We start from the raw sequence: 22,210 nt of genomic DNA, 5'->3' as shown, positions 1-22,210 counted from the left end.
CAAAAGTAAGAGCTCAGTGGAAACCAAAGAAGGCGCTGGCACCCCACATGCAAGCCTGCAATGTTAAACAGGAAGCATCCGGGGGGAGTGAGGCCATGCAAAGCCCCCCACACCGATACAGGAGAAGACAAGCCAGATGTGAGTGTGGGTTTATTCCCCGGGTGTTGTCTCATTGAAGCGCACTGACTGGCGAGGAGGTGGCATAACCAGACAGGCAGCACCCAGAAGGCCTTATGCTAATGACTTTCATTTTTTTTTCTTTTCTTGCCCACCCAGGGTCTTTCATGTTTAGTGCCTTGTCACTAAGGTTTGGTGATTTTTACAGTACAGAAGTGCATTGTTAGTTTTGCTTTCACTGTGTATTCTTTTTATCGTGTCGCCATTTTGTTTTTGGTGTGCGTCACTCTTTTGTGTATCAAATGCCAGGACGCAGCTCCTAGATGCTGGGGGCGTGGCTTTGTATGACACGACGTATTACATCATTCATTTACCTCTCTGTGATTGGATAAACGTCTAAAAGTAAGCAAGGAACTGTGTATGCAAACATCCTCTTTGAATTCCTGCCTTTCAGGTTTTAGCTTGTCCTTCTCCACAATGACTTTCTGTTTGTTTTCAGGTTTGTTGTTGTGCCTCCCCTGCCCAGCTTTGCCTTCGCCCCTTCTGTCATTTCCTGGTTGTTTTCCTCCTTTACTGCTTTTCAGTTCCCCTTGTCTGAGTCAGCCATGTTTGTGACAAAGCTGGACGTGTTGACATTTCATGCCAGTGTTTACTAGCAAAATGAACGAATCAGACGTGTGCAGTGAACTGAAAGAGCTGCTCCCCCTTCACTTTAACCAATGATTTCTTTAATACTTTGTAGTTTCCATGTACATTATTTTCTCTTTATACTGATATATAAATTCATCTCTCTCTCCATTTTCAGACCTCAATTCTGATATTCAATCAAATTTCCAGCGTGCAGCGTAGAAAAGGCAAAGCAGTTTTGTGTCTGGCGAAGTTTAATGTTTGTGGGATACAAAACAGCTCAGGAGCATCCATCTTTGTGTTGTATGCCTGTTGGTGTCATGGAGTTGACTCTGGAGCTGTGCTGGAGATGAGATCATCAGCCTGAAAGAGTGAATTGGCAGCACTGGTTTAATATTTGGTCCACTGACGACCAGTAATGGGTAAAGTCAGTACAGTTTTAGAGTTGCTAAGACCATAGGAGACAAGAAACTCCTAAAATGGGACAGGAGGGCTGTAGGTGCAGTATGGAGACTCAAAAGTGTAGACTTTAGGAGGAAAAGAAGAAAACCTAAAGCTCCAGAAGAACGGGGAAATACCTGAAGCCCCAAGACTCAGACTAGACAGTCACGGAACAGGCCTCCGAAAACATTGGCATAATGAGCCATCCAGGGCAGTCAAGGAGGGCGCGTCACTAGAGACTGCCAACTGCTAATCATCAGGTTCAAACGGACACAGGCGTATGGCTAGGCTTACGGTTAGAGTCTGCTCTAGGTCTGTGTTGGCAGAAACTGATTGAATTGACCAAAGTGCCATTAGGGATTCTTCCCTAGTTGGCGTACTGCAGTTTCGTAAATGAATTTTACTCATTAAAGACACAACAAGTGTAGCATTTCATTCAATTGAAACTTTCTATTCGACATTCATTTAGCATGCACAACTTTTCTAACGCATGCCATGTCCATCATTTCTATGGATTTGCTTCTTGCTGTTTAATCCAAAACTAATGTGTCAATGTAAACTGTCACCTTCATTGTACCAGTGTTAAAAAATCTTTTCTTTCTCTTTGTAACTCAGCCAAACTCTGTTTAATCTGTCCCCTGCTTAAAGGTGTCCAGCGAGATATTGTGTTTTTGCTTGACGGTTCTGATGATAATCAAAATGGATTTCCAGCAGTCCGTGATTTTGTCCAAAGAGTCGTTCAAAACATGGAAGTGGGTGAAAACAATGACCAGGTGGCTGTGGTGCAATTCAGCAATGACCCGGCTGCTAATTTTTATCTAAACACTCACTCGACCAAAGATGACGTTGTGAATGCCATACGAAGTCTGAGACACAAAGGAGGTAGACCCCTCAACACGGGGAAGGCACTTGAATTTGTCAAGGACAATGTCTTCAATCCTTCAGCAGGCAGCAGGCATCTCCGGGGAGTCCCACAGTTTTTGATCCTGCTGACCGCAGGGAGATCGAGGGATAACGTCCAGAGTGGGGCCTCAGCCTTGAAAGGCCTTGGAGTCGTGCCTTTGGCCATTGGCGCCAGGAACGCAGACGCCCGAGAGCTGCAGAGTATCTCATTTGCACCTGCTTATGTCATTTCTGTGTCGGACTTCTCTGAACTTCCAAATGTTCAGCAGCAGTTGGAGTCTGTCACGTTAGTGATTCCTGAAGTGGTGACAGCAGAAACGCCAACCACAGAAGGTAAGACTTTCAATTTTCTAAACAAATCTTTTAAACATCACAGTGGCATTTGTTTGACCTTTCAATGGATCCTTTGAAGCAGACTAGAAATGTTGAGAGGTCCCCCTCCTGCTGCCCCTGATGGTCTCAGTTGATTAAGTTAAAGAGCAGGTTGACTTCTTGGTGTTGCAGTCGAGGGTCTGGGGCTGAGGATGAAGCTCAGCTCAGCTTGTTGTGGTTTAATGACGACTGCAGTGCACATCTGAGCAGCTCCTAGCCCTGCCACTCTTTCCTCCGTATGGTGTATTATGGTATGTGTGGTAAGTTCATGGCAATATGTGGTCAAGTCAAACAATTTTCGATATCTGTGGGGAAAAGCAAAACAAATAAAGTGTTTTGAGCCATTTTCAAAATATGTAGTTACTACAAAGTACTGGGCAACACAATAAGAGCCCCACATTTACGTCTTCTAGCACTTCAAGCAGTAAAGGTGAGTCAGTAAGACAAAGTTGGGTGGCAGCGTGTAAGTAAGACGAAGGACCCCAGAGGCAGAAAACTTCTTTTACTGTAAAAGCAGCCTGCGACTGCCTGAAAACGCGTTCCACATCACGTAATCATGAAAAGCTTTGCTTTGGATGGATACCATACCATACCATACCATATTTATTTGTTGAGCGCTTAAAAACACAGCATTACAACTGACCAAAGCGCTGTACAGTTAAGACAAGTGAGACTAGGAGCAAAAAGTTAAAAACAAACATTAAAAGAGAATTAAAACAGAGAATACTAAAAACAGGTCAGGGGACCCAATAAAATAAAGAAATAGCAAAAAGTAAGTGGAAAATGAAACAGGTTAAGAATTAAAAGCCAATGTGAAGAAGTGCGTTTTTAGGCGTGATTTGAAAGTGGCGACTGAAGCGGCTTGCCTAACCACTAGGGGTAGGGAGTTCCAGAGCCTGGGTGCACCGACGGAAAAAGCCCTTTCACCACGAGCTTTAAAACGTACCTTGGGAACGGTTAGGAGCAGCTGATCTGCGGATGTAAGAACACGAGGGGGATTGTGACGATGGAGCAAGACACTCAAGTAGGCGGGGGCTAGACCGTTTAATGCCTTATAGGTTAGGAGGAGTATCTTAAAATCGATTCTGAAGCTAACCGGCAGCCAATGTAGGGTTTTTAAAATCGGTGTAATGTGTTGGCTTCTGCTGCTTCCAGTTAGAAGCCTTGCAGCCGCATTTTGAACCAGTTGGAGTCTAGAAAGAGTGGCTTTAGTGATACCATAAAGGCAGGAATTAGAGTAGTCAAGCCGGGACGTAATGAATGCATGGATTACTGATTCCAGGAGGTGGTTTGACAGAATAGGCTTGAGTTTGGCGATTCGCCTGAGATGGAAAAAGCAGGATTTTACTGTGCTGTTGACTTGAGCATCCATTTTCAGGAACGAATCCATTTTAATTCCAAGATTGGAGACAGACAAAGTTACTGGAGTGGGAAGAGAATCGAGGCCAAGGGGTGGAATCTGTTTGCAGTCGGGACTAAAAACAATGACCTCGGTTTTTGAATCGTTCAGGTGAAGGAAGTTTACAGCCAGCCAGTCCTTAATGTCCGATAGGCAGTCGAGGAGAGGTTTGGTGGAGTCAGTTGGCTTGAGGGAGAAATAAATTTGGCAGTCGTCAGCATATAGGTGATATGAAATTGCATGTTTTCTAAAAATTGCACCTAAAGGCAGGATGTAGATTGAAAAAAGTAGTGGCGCTAAAATGGAACCCTGCGGGACCCCACATGGGAGTGGGACTGATTCAGATGAAAAATTGCCCAACATGACTCTGAGGGTCCTGTTGCAGAAATATGACCTGAACCAGTCGAGGGCTAAGCCAGATACACCAGCCCAGGATTCAAGTCGGGAGATCATGATGGATGAGGATGGACATCACCGTGTGAATTCCTGTGTCGGGGTCCCAGTTAGCACACACCTTCTAAACCCGTGAAGACAAATTAGACATCTGAAGAAGACCACTGGTGACAGTCAGGGTGTTTGTATTTAAGTCCTTGTGAATGATTTGTGATCTTCTACCAAAGAAACACGTTAACAGTCGAGTCCTCAGCAGACGATGGAGCTCCTTTGTGCAGACCTTTGAGGTCTGAGTGGTTTGAAGTGATCACTGCTGGGTGGGAAGATTCTGACGGAGTAGAAAGTGGAATCTCAGTCACATCACCACTCAGGCCCTGCCAAGTGTGGTGCCAGTGTGCTTCACTCCAGCCACACTAGGGTGTGAGCTCAAGGGTGACGAGAGGCCATGTGGGGGTCCATCGGCCAGTGCCAGGCTGGTGCTTTATGGTAGTCTGAGTTTGATTGCACGTGTGGTGACTTTTTGGAAATGAACCAGCAAAACTGTGAGGGGCCCTGCCAACTAATGGGGGGGGGGGGGGCACTAGAAGTAGGTACCTGCACTCATAAATGCCTAATGTGTGAATCTTCAACGGTGCAGACCACCATTCTGGCTAATGATGGTGTACAACAGCAAAGTGAGGTTTCAGCCTGTGGACTCAGGAATTCATGTTACCAAAATTCTACACCACAGTAAAGAAGTAAGAATGCTAACCGGAAAATGTGCGGTCGCTGGGTAAAATGGTGGAGATTGCAACGCAGAGCCGGAGAACCGAGGCCCAGTGGTAAAGGAGAGCAGCAGGACTCCATTTTGAGGAAGTCAGGCGTGACCTGCAGCTCGTTCAAGTGTCACGTCAGTTGTATTTAGAGATGATTTTATACTTGGAGGATTAGGAGAGAGCAAAATGTCGAGCTTAAGGCAGAGTCTTCAACCTCGAAACAGTCGTGTTCATGAAGCCACTTTAACTTGACGGTTCAGAGCAGGGCTGTACCAAGGAATTGTGGGGTTTCTGTGTGGGACCACTTGGGCTGCTCGCCGTCCAGCATTTTATTTTGCTATATTGATATTTGCAGAAATTGTTTACACTTGTTCCCTTTGAACAGTAATTCATTTGCAGTTGCATATTTGTGGAACAGATCAGTTCATTTCACGCTAACCGCACCAATTTATTGTTTTTCTTTTTGAAGTTGAAAGCGAAGGCGCCAAAAAGGACGTTGTCTTCGTAATCGATGGCTCTGATGATGCCATCTTGTTAGTTAGGGTGGTCCCATTCCCAGTCCCTCATCCAGATTTTTTTTAAAAGCCTGTCCCAGATTCCCATGAGCCTTCCTTTTCTCTCGGCCACGCCAATGTCCTTTTATGAAAGGAGTTCCTGGTGCTGACAGTCAGTTAACGTTAGACATGGAGTCGTGGAGGTCCACGTTAGCGTGCTGCCGCAGAGGGTGTCCCTACTCTGAAGACGCAGTCATTTGGTGGTATCGCCTTCACGAACCTGAGGAAGAAGCAGACACTCCTGGTGAAGGAATTGTGGCTTCTCTCTCCTTCCTTTCTCATTTTTTGATCCCGTCCCTGAATGTGACCCATTCCAGTTTGAGCCGGTGACGCTTCATTGCCAGGTTTCAGTTTGCGTCCCGCGTTTATTCTTTGATGTTCTGCTCACGTATGTCTAGAGTCCTTCCTTGTAGCCAGCACTTGATGCCACACGATGCCCAGTCACTTTATGGATTTCCAGGGAGCTCCCAGATGGCCTGAGCCCCCTGGCTGGGTCCCATTGCATTAATGAATCTCTCCTAGAAGAGGTACACCTGGGAGGGCTAAGAACAGAAAGACTTGTAAGACGCACGTTTGGCTGAAACTGACCTGTCCGTTTTTTTTGTTTTTCTGCTACAGGTGTATTTGGTGAAAAACGGGACATCGTCTTCTTAGTTGACGGCAGCAGCAATGTGAGAAACGAGTTTGGCGCCATCCTTGACATGATCTCAAAAGTAGTGAAACGGGTAGACGTGGGCTTGGACAAAATGCGAGTGTCGCTGGTGCAGTACAGCGATCAGCCCAAGGTCGAGTTCTTGCTGAACAAGTTCTCAACAAAAGACGAAGTGCTGAACGCCCTGAACAGGATGAGAAGCAAAGGCGGAAACATCGTAAATACGGGCAGAGCCCTGGAATATGTGGAAAGAAATGTCTTCCAGAGGGCGGGGGGCAGCTGAATTGAAGAAGCGGTTCCTCAAGTACTCGTGGTAGTGACTTGCAGCCCGTCTTCTGACGATGTCTCTGGCCCCGCCGAACAGCTCAGATCGAGCAATGTGGCCCCTCTGGCTGTTGGAGCCAAGAACGCCGATGCAGAAGAGCTGAAGACGATCTCGCTCCTGCCGGATCAGTCTTTCGTTGTGAGAGAAATCCGTGATCTGCAGAACCTCGAGGACCAAGTGGTGAATGCTGTGAAAACGGTGAAGATAACTGACCGGCCAACACCTCCGCCAATAAGTAAGTGCAATGTCCCTCGGTCCGCCTCCAGACTGAGATAATGCAGAAATGGAAAAACCACACAAAGCATTAGGGCAGGGCGGGGCGGGGGGGGGGCGGGGTTGCCTGATGGCCCAAAGCACTTCCACTTGACACCTGAGCTGGCTTGATGTCCTGCTGGTCCAGTGACACGGTGAGCCCAGCCTGACACAAGACAACTGGAGGAAGCAGGGGGCTCCACACAGGGAAAGGTCTCCTGACACACTGATTTTAGGAATCTTTTTTCTCGTTTGGGCTTCTTTCTATTTTATTGCTGGGCACCTGGTCCCAGGGGTCTCCGTGAAAGTCTCCGCCGACTCTCCGCACACATCTGCTGGTCTAAGCTGAGAGAGCGAGCAATGACGTTAAGAGCGGCTGTAGCCTGGATGGGCTGCTGCTGGCCATGAAGCGGACTTTTGGATAACACATCCGATTCTCTTCATTTGGGACACAGGCCATCATTCCTGAAGCAGATTTCACAATTCCCAAAGCCTCTTCCTCCCAGCCAGGCCCCGGCCCGTAGTGAGGGACCAGACACACATAAGTTGTGATCGGTTTGATCTTCTTTGGATCGGCGTAGCACTTTGCCGTTGCTCTAAGGAGATGTTTTACCTGCACTGCCCTGAGGTCAGACATTCTGAGCCTCTTATTTGGCCACCTCTTCGGGGTCTCATTGTTAACCTTCGCTGGGCTCACTTTGGCTTCTTAGGTGCCCATCTGACCAATGCCCAGTAGTCATACTTGGTGCCTGATGTCTTCCGCTTGGTCCGGGAGTCACCAGTTTCAGATCAGAAATACATTTGGCCGCTCTGAACCGCAATTTACATGTCTGCCAAGGTCCAAATAATTGGGGGTACATTTGCCAGGAACCCCAGCTTAATGAGGCAGGTGATCCCACTTTAGAGTTGAAGACAGTGGGATGCTTAGAAACTCTGCGCCGGACACAAGGCCACAGAGGCCCTCAAGGCTCTCGACTCCACCAAGTCTACTGGGTGCCGCTTGGAGACTCGGCCCACCTCGTCTGCGTCACCGGCGCCACGCTGCCCTCTCGACTTCCATGCACTTCGCCTTCACTGTCGATTTGTGTGCCGAGTTTCTGTTAGCCGAGGTCAGATCATTCCAGGCAGGTGATAGCGGCCCAATTATTAGGGTCACTAAGACTCCTGTAAAGGAAGGAAATCGCCAAAGGTGTTAAATTTAATTTCATGTTTTTTTTCTCCCCATAGTCATCCCAGACCTTGGAAAGAAGGATATCATCTTCCTTATCGATGGCTCTACCAACGTAGGCCCACAAGGCATCATGCACATCCGCGATTTCATGCTGCAGGTCCTTCAGCAGCTCGACATCAGCCCTGATCAGATTCGTGTCGCCGTTGTCCAGTACAGCAACACCCAGAAGATGGAGTTCTCCCTCGGGACACACACCAACAAAAATGCCGTTATAAATGCAGTGAGGAGGCTTCGACAGCTAGGGGGCTCTCCTGCCAACCTCGCCCAGGGCATCGACTATGTTTTGCAAAATGAACTTCGAGATTCCGCCAGAGCCCGGCCCTCAGTTGCCTCACAGCACCTGGTGGTCCTCACGTGTGGCAGCTCATCCACTGATGTCAGCAAGTATGGCAACATACTAAGAGGCTCCAATGTGAACTGCATTGGAATCGGATCACGGGAGGCTGACTTCAACCAGCTAGGTGCCATCGCCACCACTCCTGATGACATCCTCAGAGTGAATAACTTGCAGGCTCTCATCAATATCCCGGAGCGAGTCCTGGTACGACTCAGTAAAGGAAGCATACCCACCGAGGTGCCACATACAGAAGTGCCAGGTAAGCAGCTTTTAACCAAGAAGGGTGGAAGGACCTCTGAGATGTGCATGAAATGAAAAAATTCACGAGTCGTCACTGCTAGGTTTGAGTTGTCATGGGCATCGCTGACCTCCTCCGAGTCTGGAAAAGAGCACTGCCAGCTGGCACTCCAAGCCACATGCAAAATGGGCAAATTCCAAAAGAGAGGGGAGCCCGATGGCAGGCTGAACCTCCACGTAGCAATGGCCTGGCTTCTCAGATTCAAGGCCATGGTGCAGTCTCACTTTCAAAATGGGGCCTGCCTTTGTTCCTCTTCATGGTGGTCCCAGGGGCCACTGACTTGGGCAATAGGGTCCTGCCTGCTGCTTTGAGGGAACAGCATTGCATCCCTCTTGTCTTTCTCTGAAAGTTTCGCATGAATCCTGTTATAGAGTCTGTCACATGCTGGAAGCCCCTGTTTGCCCACCGACATTGGCTTTTAGAGGGGCTCTCTGATAAGCAGAAGGCTTTCCTGTATCAAATGGGTCCTTGCCCTGTCTAGTACTAACATAGCATCTGTGTGTCCGTTGGCTTGGTAGTCCACATTGTTTGAACTTTGGTGCTGCGGTCTCAGCCAGCGTGCTGTGAATGGTATGAAAAATAACGGGCAGTCAAAACGTTTGAGTTTGAACCCGAGAGGCGCCAGTTTAGTAAGTGACTAGAAATGTGTTCCTGTGTGCCAAGATGAGTTTCTAGCACATGCTGTAGTGACCCAAGTCATCATGGATGTCAGAAATCAAGTGTTGTTCCATCATTGAACCTCGTAACACAACAGCGCAATGCCCCTTCAGAGACTGATGCCATCTGTGCCATAAAGATAAATAGAAGTACAGAGAGAGCTGATCAGAATTGTTGAAAGAGTGGTCTCTACTAAAGGCGTTCATTCCTCAGTCTGGGGCCTTACGGATATTAGTCCCGAAAATGTTAGGAATTCGCAACACAAGCAACTCGGGCCCAGTCAGCTCAGTCCAAGGTCAGCAAGGAGCAGCAGCAAGAAGTCGTCAAGAATTGTCAGAAAAGTCCGCTTCGTCTCAACACACCACGATGGCTTTTCTGTTACTTACACCGGCACAGAGAGTTCAGTGGGGGGCTCGTGTCAAGTGGGCAGACACAAAAGCCCAGCACTGACCGCACACTTTCACCTTGACCATCACGTCGGCAGTCGGGGCCTTGCAGGGGACCAACTGATGCATTAGCCAGGCCTCTGGAGAAGGGGGCATTTTTTATCTGCCTGCCCCTTGACTGCATTCGCCCGTCCAGCGAGGGGCCATTTGTGGAATTTCAATTGGCTTTTGGATTGGCGAAAAGATGCAGCTGTTCCCAAGTGGTCATCTTCATGAGGTCACATTCATCTTAGTGTCAGAGGTGGCGGCTGACTGAACATCAGTTCATTTGAGAATTGATCTCAGAATCACTTGGTCACTTTGAAAGGGCCACAGGACTGAGTCACTTGGCTGAGTGGAGGGAGCCTGGAAAGGACAGTGTGACGCTGCTGTGACTCTAATGACACACGGACAAGTCTCCAGTCCTGGGCTGCTCTGTCCATTTCTAAAGCTCGCTGACCAGACCTGCAGTCAGGAGTCAGCAGAGTTTTGAAAGTCCTGTGTAATAACGCCATGTTGGGTTCACCCGTCTGCAGCTCACTTTGAGATGTGTAAAAACTCGACGTGCTGTAACGCCACACGGCAGCGTCCCCCCACGTGTACGCACGTTTCTGCTCGCTTTTGTAAACCGGCGTCACCCAGCGTCAAAGCAGTGCTACTGTCTCTGTGGTCGGCTTTTCACATCCATGACGCTGGCTTCATCAAAGACACTAAAATGAATTGACTTGATTGTAATCATTCTGTAACAATTTAATGGAGCTCAGACTATCCAACTAGCATGGCTGCTGTAGCGTTGTTAGAAGACCTCGTAAATGGAAGAATTAGATGAGAGCGCCTCAGATTTACAGATGATGATGATGATGACGATGTCAATCTCCAAGAGCTCTTCTCCTGGCGCCGTGTGCTCTGAGAAGACTCCCATGTGTACTTGATATCATTTCTGTGATCCATTAAAGTATGGATATTACATTTCACAGATAACTTCATTTACTAACGTATACTGTTAATAATTACACATGTGGGGGCGCGGCGATAGCAGTAAGGGGGTCACATCCCAGGTGTCGCCTGCCTGGACTTTGCATGCTTTCCTGGTGGGTTTCCTTCCAAAGGCATGCAGGGTACGGGATCTGGTGGTGCTAAATTGACGTTACTTGTGTGTGTGTGTGTGTGTGTGTGTGTGTGTGTGTGTGCACTCGTATTCACCCTGTGATGAGCTGGCACCCCGTCCACAGGTTGGTCCTCCCTCTTCCTCAATGCTTGCTGGGACTGGTGTAACCCTGAATAGATAAATAGATAGATGGATGGAAGGAATAATTAAACAAGTATAATGAAGACTTTTCAATGTTCCTTAAAAGTTTTGAAGAATCGCCGTACAGAGCTACAGCTGCTTTGACATTTATTACAGAGCTCATTGTGTGTCGATTGGTTACATGGAGAAAGAAAACGGAAGGACAGGAGGAATTGGGTTTTGATATGTTTGACAGACACAGTAGTGCTGTAATAAATGATTCCATTCAGGGTCTGACGTGTCCCAGCAAGCGTTGAGTGCGAGGCAGGACCAGTCCCTGGATGGGGTACCCACTGATCATTACCGCTGTGCCCCCACGTGTTTAATACCTGCATTAATGCATTTCATGATGAAAATGATTTCAAGCATTCCTCTTAGTATTGTAATGTTCAGAGAGCTGTGATATCGTGACTGGAGTGTATTCTGTGTGGCGATCACTGCCTGTGCGCTCCTGTCGGCCCGTTTAAGAAGCACAGAGCGATTAACGACGGGGTGGGGGAACACTTGAAATACGAAGCATTTGATGTGCTACTTTAGTTACGATGGCGTTTGAGAAGCTCTAGTGAATTAAGCATCGATTTTAAGATGGAGTTTACGATGTTCTACTTTAATGACAAAGTAAACAATGAGATTAAAGTCAACATTTCAAGAGTTATGTTGACATTTTGACTTTAATCTCGACATAGATCTTTCTTTTTCTTCTTCCTACGGTGTTCTGCAACTCGCCTTTTCACTTTGACTTTGATATCTGTTTTGTTTTTTTTTTCATTTCATGTACGGTGTGTCTGTCTGAACTTTGACCTTTTGAGTCCCTCTGCCCTGCAGTGCCCCTCCATCAGTTTCCTTTTGTTGTTTATACACTGCTTATGTTTTTCATTGCCTCCACTTCTTCGTTTTTTCCCACATGCTTTTGCCAAAACCCTGAACTCAAGGGGCTCTTACACTGATTTGCATATTCAAATAGCTGTAATTCTGGGCAGAGTCAGGGTAGGGCCATACATGTGCGGTACATTGATTGGTATTTATTAGGGGAAAGTGCTTGGAGCTTGGCGTACACACCGTTTTCTGTGTCTGAATTTCTTTGTGTGTACTCCATGTTTTAGTGTGAATTCTACGCATGCCGTTAGCCATGAGGCCTCTAGTGAGGGGTGGAAGTTGCTACTTTCAGAGGATGGCACCACTGGCATTGTTGGGGGCTTTGCATTAGTGCACCACCTCAAGAGAACTCTCCTGTTTTGCGAGTATTGAATATCAACATTTTCAAAGGATTGTATCAAAGTCAGTACCCGGATAAGCCGGTCTGCCACTTTCAGACGCGTTCCCCTAAATGTCCAGGTATTTCTGCGTAAAGCGTTCCCTTCTGCCCCCTTGGTGCTGCGCTAACCTGGCAGACCCTCCAGGTCAGGAGGCCTCCTTGTTTGCTCCTCTCTCTCTCTCTCTCATTCTCTCTGTTTTTTTTTTTTTGTTTGTTTTTTGCAGTACCGGAGATTAAACCCAAAATTGCGGACATTGTGTTCCTCGTGGATGGCACAATTAATTTTGGTCGGGGCAGTTTCAAAGAGGTGATGTATTTCATAATCGAATTAATTGACTCCGTCTACGATGAGAAGGACTCCATTCAGATCGGTTTGGCTCAGTACGCTGCAGACGTAAAGGATGAGTTTCTCCTCAACACCCATAAGACCAAAGATGACATCATAGACGCCATTGAGAAAACAAACCACCGCGGGGGCAACAGGCTTAACACAGGTGCAGCCATCAAGCACATTCAGGATAAGCACTTCATCAAGCCCTCTGGAAGCAGGCGAGACCAAGGCGTGCCACAGATTGCCTTCATCGTGACCGGTGGGAAGTCCCTGGATGACGGCCAGAAGGCGGCTATGGGGCTTAAGGCGGAGGGCTACCGTGTGTACGCAGTTGGCGTGGGCAATGTGGAAGATGAACTCAATAAGCTTGGCAGTGAAAGCACCACCGTGTTCAGAGCAGTAAATGTCCAGGAGCTCAGTGAGCTCAACGAGCAGATCCTAGTAACACTGGTGGACGACATGAAGGTCATCAAGCTATGCACTGGCACCAAAGATGTTGTCAAAGGTAAGAATCTGAGGCCATTATAAGTGACTAAAGGCCACGGGCAGCACATGGCCATGCCAAGGGGGCTGCTGCAGTTGATGCTTTTGGCCGTGACGTGCCACTCCAGGCGCAGGTTAAGGTGTGGTAGACGCCTCCGTTCTGTGGTTGTGTTGAGTAATCGTGAATCTCGTTTGTTGCAGAATGCAATCTCGAGGTCCTAGTAGGATTTGATGTGACTAACGTAAAACCTGGATCCAGCATTTTTGTAGAACAGAAGGGACTAGAGTCCAAGGTGGAAGCTGCACTCCAGAGGATTTCACAAATGAGACCCACCAGCTGCTCTGGGACTCAGGCGCCCACCGTCCGAGTTGGCATACTGGCATTAAATGCAGCAGGACAGAAATCAGTATTTGACTTTGCTGCTTACAAGCCCGAGCTGGTGGAGAAGTTCAGAGGTCTGCGCACAAAGGGACCTTACATCCTGGCCTCCAGAACAATTAACGCCTACAGAGATCAGTTCAAGAGCAGCGGCACGGCGGGCTCAGTTAAAGTAAGTAGTGGGCACACCTTATTGACTACATCGATAAGGTGCCAGGCGAGTTCTCTGTAGCCCCATCTCTCTTTAGTATCCATCCACCCATGTATGTACCCGTGGCATCGGGATGTGGGCATGCACCCATGCACAACCACGCAGGGTAGATTAGGGGTTGCCAGCCAACCTCCCTGGCACGTCTTTGTGATATACAAGAAAAAAAATCCTACCTGGTGGTCCACGCAGATGGTGACCGGGCCAGGATTTCAGCCCATCCTTCTGGTGTTATGAGGTGGACATGCCAACTGTGCCATCTCAGGCTGGCTGTGTGGCATTCCCGTAGAAAGCTCCCTCTTTGGCCATTTTAGCTACAAGGAGGCTGATGGTGGCATCGCAAACTGATGAGAGGGACGGCATATTCTGGAAGAGTTCTTTGAAAAGTGAGCTGCTCTCCTACTGCTTGTGTTTTAGGCCATGATGTCTTATAAAAATCCACTTCATCTGCACAAGGACTGCTTCATAAAGACAAGTGCCAGGGTGTGGGCATTAAATGGTGCCACAGGACAGGCTTGGGCAGCCCAACAGGTTTTGGGGACCTGGCCCTTGCTGCCATAGCAGTCAGCACAATCACACTGAGCTGTGCCACCCTAAGTGAGTAGGCCTCCGTACTCTTTGTGGTAAGATAAGGAGACCCCTGTCTGTTTTCTAGGTGGTCATTCATTTCACCGATGGTGCAGACGAGCAGCTGGCGGACATCAGGAAATCCCTAGAAGCCATGCGCAGTGAAGGTGGGCACAAATCTCTTGGCAGGTCAAAGTTAAATAATCTTCCAATGAAGCCCGCTGCCCAGGTGGTCTGCCACGCTCACTCACTTCTGCTTTCTCTCGATAGACGTGACTGCCTTCGTCTTGGTGGGCCTGGAGAAGGCAACTAACTTCGATGATCTGGTGTCACTGGAGTTTGGCCGTGGATTCCGATACAGCAAACCTCTTCGGATAAACCAGCTGGATCTCGATTATGAGCTGCTGGAAGAACTGGTGAGGGGACGCCACCGTAGTGTTCGGGGCTGTAAGTGGGATGTTGGTGGATTTGGTATTTAGCCCTGATGTTGCTCAGTCATTTTATTTATGTATGTCTGTCTGTCATTTCTTCACATTTAATGCATCTGCAGCCCTTTTTGAAGTCTTTTGGTATTTTCAGACCTGAATGGTGTGAAGGAGATTCTCAGCTGGTCCAATATGGCAGCTGCTTCGCTTCACGTGCCACGTCCCGCTCCCGGGTGTTCTTGTCACGTAGTTTTCCCTCTGCTCTGCTTTTCACAGGACAACATTACAGAGCGAGCCTGCTGTGGTGTTCCGTGCAAGTACTCTGGTCAGCGAGGAGACAGAGGCCTGCCAGGGCCAGTGGGCACAAAGGTATTCATCTTGCACAAGTCCTTCATTTTGAGGTTCTAGCTGCAAATTAAATGGCCGCTCTTGGTTCACTGGCTCTCATTCAATCCCTGGTCTGTTTGGCCACAGAATGGCTGCCAAGTCCTCTTGTCTTTGCCTCCTTCCACAAGTCTTGGAGATTCTGTCACAGTCTCTCACAACGAGCCGGTCCCAAATCTCTTTACAAAGCAGACGTGGACCCCTGGAGTGGAGGAAGTGGGGCCAAAGGGGGGAGCAGCAGCCGTGGAAAGCAACATCACTTTGAATGTCATTGAAAACGGCGGACCTTTTAGCTTCTCTTCTTTTTTTATTCTCCTTCAAGGGAGGACCAGGAGGACCAGGATACCGAGGTCATCCGGGAGATGAAGGCAGCCCGGTAAGTCCTGCTCGTGGGGCTCTCCCCTTTACCTGTAGCCCACCGTATAGTAACCGAGGTGCGTGCTGAAATTTCTTATCGCACAATTGCTTTCGCTAATCTTAGTTTACAGCAGTGCAACTCCAACGGGCCACCGTTATCTTCTCAGGCTCAGCTGAAGGGCAGGGGCAAGCAGGCCACAGCAGGACACGCTCACCTCCGCCTCTGCTCTCGTCCTCCGTTAGCCAAACGTGCAGGTCGATGGAGTGGGACGTGAGAGCCGATCAGGATAAATGAGAGACTCCACATGAGAACAGGAGGAGCAGACAGGCAGTGGGGCCGAGGTGACCAGGGGCAGTGCCCTCAACCAGTGTGCCACCTAACGTGGGATCACAGCTATTATCAAAGACGCCTTTAGTAGGAAGGCTGTAAACCGTTTGTGGCTCTGTGCCATCTAGATGAGCCCACCGGAGCGGTGATGTGGCGACAGGCTAAACGCCAGATACGGTCGGCTCCCATCACGCTTTATATGGCTCACTCGGCGTTCTGTCCATGCATGAAAGGAGGGCCAGGTGAGGCACGGTGGGCGATAAATAAGTGGCATCCAAAAGCAGAATTCCAGATGGACCTCCGCAGAACTCAAGAAAGCAAAGAGTCTTGTAATAAATGGTAGACTGAAGTCTTCTGCACAACCCGGGATCTGACGTAAAGTGTTGTGTGGCTGACGTCACGAAGCGCAGCGGCCAACAAAGCCACCAAAGGGCAAAAACCAAACAGAAAATATAAAAGAACAACAACTAAAAGCGATTCTCTGAGGTCAGAAACCAGTAGAAAACTATCTGAGGAAAATATGAACAAAAGATGGTAAATCACGTCGTGCTTTTAAGTCCAAGCACAAAATAAAGTCGGTGCCATTCCTTTTTAGTGCCCTGCATCCCTGGCACCTTGAAGAGCAAAGGAAGCTTACCTCACAGCAGCTTGTTCACGGGGTCCGGCACCCCTCATCCTAAATATATTGAGGCGCCTCCTCGCTTGGCCTCTTGTGCAAAACCCCAAGGAGGCTCCTTTAGATAGAGAGATAGATGAAAGGCACTATATGATAGATAGATGTGAAAGGCGATAGATCGCACCATTTAACAAAGTCATTGATTAGGTCCCTATACTCCTCCTCCTGCCCACCCCTGATGCAGCCCACGATAGCAGTGTCGTCAGCAAATTTTGCACGTGGCAGGACTCCGAGTTGTATTGGAAGTCCGATGGCCGAACAGGACCGGAGAAAGTCCAGTCCCCTGCGGCGCTCCTGTGTTGCTGACCACAATGTCAGACCTGCAGTTTCCGAGACGCACATACTGAGGTCTGTCCCTAAGATAGTCCATGATCCATGGCACCAGGTATGAATCTACTCCCATCTCTGTCAGCTTGTCCCTAAGGAGCTGAGGTTGGATTGTGTTGAAGGCGCTAGAGAAGTCCAGAAACATAATTCTTACAGTACCACTGCCTCTGTCCAAGTGGGAGAGGGATCGGTGTAGCATGTAGATGATGGCATCCTCCGCTCCCACCTTCTCCTGGTATGCGAACTGCACAGGGTTGATGGTGAGGTGGACCTGTGGCCTTAGGTGGTGAAGCAGCAGCCTCTCCATGGTCATCATCACATATGACATCAGGGAGATGAAGCCCTCCATCCTCGGGACCCCTCAGTGGCTGCTGCTTCTTTTAGTCGTTTTTTTCGTCGATTATGCGCCGCTTTCTCTCATCGTGCATTTTCTCTTTCTCCACAGGGTGAGCGAGGCCCCCCAGGAGTGAATGGAACACAAGGCTTCCAAGGCTGTCCTGGACAAAGAGGCGTCAAAGTAAGCCAACTGTCCTCCTCCTTTTATGTTGGCGTCTGTGAATGAGATCAGCGATGGCAGCACATAACAAGCGCAGTGCACAACAACAAGGCAGCTGCATCTTCTTCCAAGAAGTCAGGAAACGGAGCAAAGTCCTCCTTTGGTCTTAATGTGCATCTTCCTATTCACGTTGTGCCGCACGCGCTGGGAGCGGGCTGCTGCTACTGCTGTTGTGCGCGCCACTGTCTGTACGGCTGAGCAGCTCTTACTCTGTCTCTCTGCTTTTTGATTTCAGGGCTCCTGTGGCAACTCTGGAGAGAAGGTTGGTGTCCATCCCTCCTGTCTGGTCAACTTCAGCTTGCGTCACAAGGCCTCTATGCACATTTAACGCCAATTGTCCTTCCAATCTCATTTCAGGGTCAAGAAGGAGAAATTGGTTTGGATGGAATCGATGGAGAGGAGGTAGCCCCCTACTTTTTGATTTCTCAACTTCCTTCCATTGACTGTTATACACTGTGGAGCTCTTTACTGTGATTGTTCTCCGTTACACCTGTCAGACCATCTGGTCATTTTGTGGACCCCCTTATCCGCAGTTTCATGTGCTAGGCCCCCTCAACACCGAGCCTTCTGGATCAGTAGACACTTCAACGACTAGCACACCAGAGCCTTCAAAGTGAAGAGACGTAAAGCAGCCACACATTGGCTTAGGCAGGTGTGAAGATGCTACTTTAGAGTAGATAACCAAAGGCACTATATAACGCCTCCAGCGACCCCCACCAATACTCTCATGAGTAGCCCACCCAGAAGAGGGCGAGGCGTCACTGAGCTCATTTCCTGTACATGAATGCCATGTTCTCTCCAGGTAAGGGGTGGGCAGCTTGGCCAGGTGGGTAGTGAAGCAGGGCCCTTTTTTACAAATGACATGGCAGAGTCAGAGGGGTCTGAAGCTGTTCATTCACCGGCCAGTCTGTGCCCCGTCCTTACCGACTGCTCTGCCAAATTATATCTAAATGACCAGGAGGCCAGCGAGAAACAAAGACTTAAATGGGCTGAGGTCAAAACCTGGACAAAATGCCAAGGCCCAAAACACCAACCAGAAGCTGTAGTCGGGCCCTGGCTAAGATCTAATAAAGTATCTATCTATCTATCTATCTATCTATCTATCTATCTATCTATCTATCTATCTATCTATCTATCTATCTATCTATCTATCTATCTATCTATCTATCTATCTATCTATCTATCTATCTATCTATCTAGTGCAGGTCAGACAGTGGGACGCCATCTTATAGAGTGGGACAGTGAAGAGCTAATACTGCTAACAATTCATAATACAAACCTGGTCAGGCCTCCAAACTGCAGCCAATAAGAAGGCCAGGCTCTTCACCAGTCTGCCCAGTAGGAGGGTAGGCGCAGGCGCTGATACGGCGCAGTGCCGCACCCACCACAAGACCAACCAACTCAGGATCCCAGATTAGGACCTGAGTGCAGTCAGGCGACGAGTGACACCTCAGCACCACGCTACTTCAGATGGAATGGAACCACTGGGAGGTTTTTTATGGTGGCTGGAGTACCAATCCTGCCACCAACCCCCAGGTTTGTCCTTGTAGATTAATGTCACACCCAGGACGGGCTTCAGCTGGAGCAGGCCTGAAAATGGGGAGCTGGCAAAAATCTTAGATGTTTATCAGAGAAATAAAGTGAATGAAACCCTACAACGAGGGGCAGGCGTAAACCTCCAGTCTGATCCCAAATAGGGCAACAAAGAACCTCTTCTGTGCCAGGTCATGAGCTCTGGGCCACGGTTGGAAGACTGAGATCATCGATGTAAGCGGGCAACATGAGGCTCCTCTGCAGGGTTGCTGGGCCCACTCTAAGTGACAGGGTTTAGGTGATGACCATGTGGCAAGGGTGCCCTCCCACTGGGAGCACTTGAGACGCTGGAGGGGTTGAATCTCATAACCGTCCTGGGAACACCTCAGCGCTTCTCTGGAGATTGTTGCTCAGTTGCATAGCCCATGCCCAGAGTGAGTGAGGACACGACAATGAAGAAGAAGTTACGCAATTCTCCTGGCTGCGTTAGGGTGCACCTTCCAAACCCCAGCCGCTTCTTGTGGCACCCTGCTGGTATTCTGGTGCTTGCCAGCTTTGAGCTCCATTCCAACCATGCCGATGCACTCCACTCGTACCCGCCAAAGGAATGAAGCTGAAGTTTCTTTTTGTTCTTTTAGGGTGAGCCTGGTGAAGATGGCATCAAGGGGACACCCGGGGTTCCTGGAAAGAGGGTAACGACACTCACTTGCTAAGTGGTCTTTTTGTTTGAAGTTATTAAGCACATGGAAGTAAATGGCAGCAGCAGGCTGGCACACTCTCCGATGCTCCTCTATGGGCATTTCAGATTCAAATGATTTAAAACATGAGCTCTCAACTCTCTCTACGTGCCAGCACTGAGACCATTATGTGCTCTTCTCACGATAATCAAATTGAAAGGCATCTGCTTCACTAATGGCAGACAACTGGGTATTGCTGGGCACCTGCCCTTTGTGAGGGCGCCAGCTGAGCAGTGCAATCTGAACGTTTGGGTTCAGTTTCAAGCATTCAGGCTGTGCTACACAACCAGGTATGTTCACTGGTGGGAGACGAGTGGTGTTAAAGGTGGCTTTCATGGCCGCAGCACCGGATGTACCCGCGTGTGTGCCACTGTGCCTTCGGCAAGCCTCGGTCAGGCAGCGTTTCTAATTGCTTGTGTTTTCACAGGGTTCTGATGGTAGAAGGGGGCCTTCTGGACCACAGGTATGTCACAAAGGAGAAGCGTCACTTGTTGAAATGCACTCTGTGTCACTCATTGTCTGTCTACTGGAACACAACGTACTGTACTTGTGATATGAGGCAGCAGCCATTGCTAAAAGTCACTAAAGTCCTTTAAAATGGCGTGTGGTTTTATGTGCCCAGCATACTAACACACATAAGGAGAGTTGCGTTGAACCTACGCTGCTCCTGTGGCCCGGGTTCACTTTCCGAGCTGGCTGTGGTTTGCATGTTCTCCTGATGGCCGCCAGTGTTTCTTGTCACCTCCCAAGACGTGCATGTTGAGCTGCTTTGTGCCCATCACGTAGCCGTGTGACTGGGCCATGGCATGTCAGTTGGCATGCAGTGCCTGAGGCTGTCGAGTCAGACTGGCAATAAACACCTGAGCAAAATGTACGGGCGGGTTCTACCAGAGTCAGGCTCCATGCTCACCAGATGAAGAAGTGCTTTCTGGCAGTGACCACTGCATGCCATCTCAAGGGGTCCGCAAAGCCAGTGGTGGGAGCGCTTGGCTGTTTGTGTCAGACATTGGTAAAGTGTGTGCCAGCTGCCCGAATGGTAAACTGAGCCGTTGAGCCGTCTTATCGCTGACATGGACGTCCTTTTCTGTTTTCAGGGTGTCTCCAGGGCACCGGGACCTCAGGGCTCAGCTGGAGACTCAGGAACAAGATGAACTCAGGTGATGAGACACTTACTTACTCCTCGGCCTTTGTGCTACGGCAGCGGCAGAAACAACAGGAATCAGAAGAGGCCGTAGCCCACCGCTACACCGGGTTAACCTTCCTCTTATGTTAGCTTTCTGTTACTTTCTCTTATGTTAACGGGTCGGTTTTGACCCGTGTCTTTAATCAGCCATATTACCCTCAAAACAATTATTTATCATCCAATTTTTTTCCTTACCTCTTGGATACTTTGTTACGCTTCCTTGTCCATTAAAAGAATGTTTTTAAATTTTTGCTGTGACCTCATGAGCTTTTACTTTAACAGCATACCTCTCGTTTTCAATTTTAAAAAATGATTACATGAACCAGGGGGCGGCATGGTGGCGCAGTGGGTAGCGCTGCTGCCTCGCAGTTGGGACACCTGGGGACCTGGGTTCGATTCCCGGGTTCCTCCCTGCGTGGAGTTTGCATGTTCTCCCCGTGTCTGCGTGGGTTTCCTCCGGGCGCTCCGGTTTCCTCCCACAGTCCAAAGACATGCAGGTTAGGTGGATTGGCGATTCTAAATTGGCCCTAGTGTGTGCTTGGTGTGTGGGTGTGTTTGTGTGTGTCCTGCGGTGGGTTGGCACCCTGCCCGGGATTGGTTCCCTGCCTTGTGCCCTGTGTTGGCTGGGATTGGCTCCAGCAGACCCCCGTGACCCTGTGTCGGATTCAGTGGGTTGGAAAATGGGATGGATGGATGGATTACATGAACCTCGAGAGAATTATTTAAATAAATGAAAGGTTGTTATGTTACCTGACTATTACTGAGGGGTATTAGAACACATCTCTTAAATAAATTTGTTATATATATTTTTTATTATAATATTAATTACTATAGTAACATCTATGGTGTTACGGGTCAAATTTGACCCATTTATATTTATTTCAAAGAAAAGGGCAAAAAAGTATTTTCAAAAATAACTTTAATATAAATGGAAAGCTAAACAAGTAAATCTGAAAATGTGGATTTGCAAGGTCAAACAAACAACGAACAATGAAGCAAATCAAACCAATAGAAATGAGGCTCTAGTTCCAAAGAACGTCTTTGTGTGCAAGAACATGCATGTGCATTTAGATGCATGTGTGGCAAAAAGTGACACTTTTCGTGTGTTCTTTGCAAATCTATTTTTTACAGTAGAAGCAGAGTACGTTTGTCTTTCTGTCTTTATTGCTAGGGCAGACCTGACGCCTCTTTCTTTTCGAATCAGGTGGCCTCAGTGGGGTTTTGGCTGTGGCTGTGTAGGTTGATGTTGAGGCAGTGGTGGCCGAAGAGGATGTTGGCACTGATGCTCTTTGTGTTGTTGATGGTGTGAAAGGAGTGCTACGTGAGCTCTGCAGCTGTCTGACCAAGGCTGCAGCAGCTGGGTCCCGGGGCACACGTTCCCTTCGCTCAATGTGTGCCTTGACAAGGGAACTTCCTAACTCCTCACGAAACATTCTCCGCTTGTTTTTTCTGGTT

At 48.6% G+C, this 22,210-nt stretch overlaps 1 protein-coding gene and 1 long non-coding RNA gene across 2 annotated transcripts in view; both read left to right on the top strand.

Annotated features, from left to right (window-relative positions):
* Window positions 1-17,878, top strand: part of LOC114644628 (collagen alpha-3(VI) chain-like) — a 46,251-nt gene extending 28,373 nt beyond the window's left edge. The window contains 13 exon segments of the mRNA XM_051924801.1: window positions 1,834-2,421; window positions 5,477-5,540; window positions 6,148-6,773; window positions 8,018-8,617; window positions 12,506-13,117; window positions 13,297-13,646; window positions 14,338-14,416; window positions 14,520-14,665; window positions 14,951-15,043; window positions 15,381-15,434; window positions 17,192-17,263; window positions 17,538-17,564; window positions 17,660-17,878. Coding sequence (XP_051780761.1) covers window positions 1,834-2,421; window positions 5,477-5,540; window positions 6,148-6,773; window positions 8,018-8,617; window positions 12,506-13,117; window positions 13,297-13,646; window positions 14,338-14,416; window positions 14,520-14,665; window positions 14,951-15,043; window positions 15,381-15,434; window positions 17,192-17,263; window positions 17,538-17,564; window positions 17,660-17,776 — 3,428 coding nt within the window. The 3' untranslated portion in view covers window positions 17,777-17,878.
* A 1,565-nt stretch (window positions 17,879-19,443) lies between these two features.
* On the top strand, window positions 19,444-20,808 carry LOC114644629 (uncharacterized). Its single transcript, XR_003715015.1, has 3 exons — window positions 19,444-19,527; window positions 20,000-20,035; window positions 20,667-20,808. It is a non-coding gene; the product is annotated as an uncharacterized LOC114644629 (long non-coding RNA).
* The last annotated feature ends 1,402 nt before the right edge of the window (window positions 20,809-22,210 follow it).

The sequence above is a fragment of the Erpetoichthys calabaricus genome, chromosome 3 (genome assembly GCF_900747795.2).
Source record: "Erpetoichthys calabaricus chromosome 3, fErpCal1.3, whole genome shotgun sequence".
NCBI classification, from domain to species: domain Eukaryota; kingdom Metazoa; phylum Chordata; class Cladistia; order Polypteriformes; family Polypteridae; genus Erpetoichthys; species Erpetoichthys calabaricus.
Note: the sequence above shows the minus strand (reverse complement) of the source record. Positions and strands in the feature narration are given on the sequence as shown.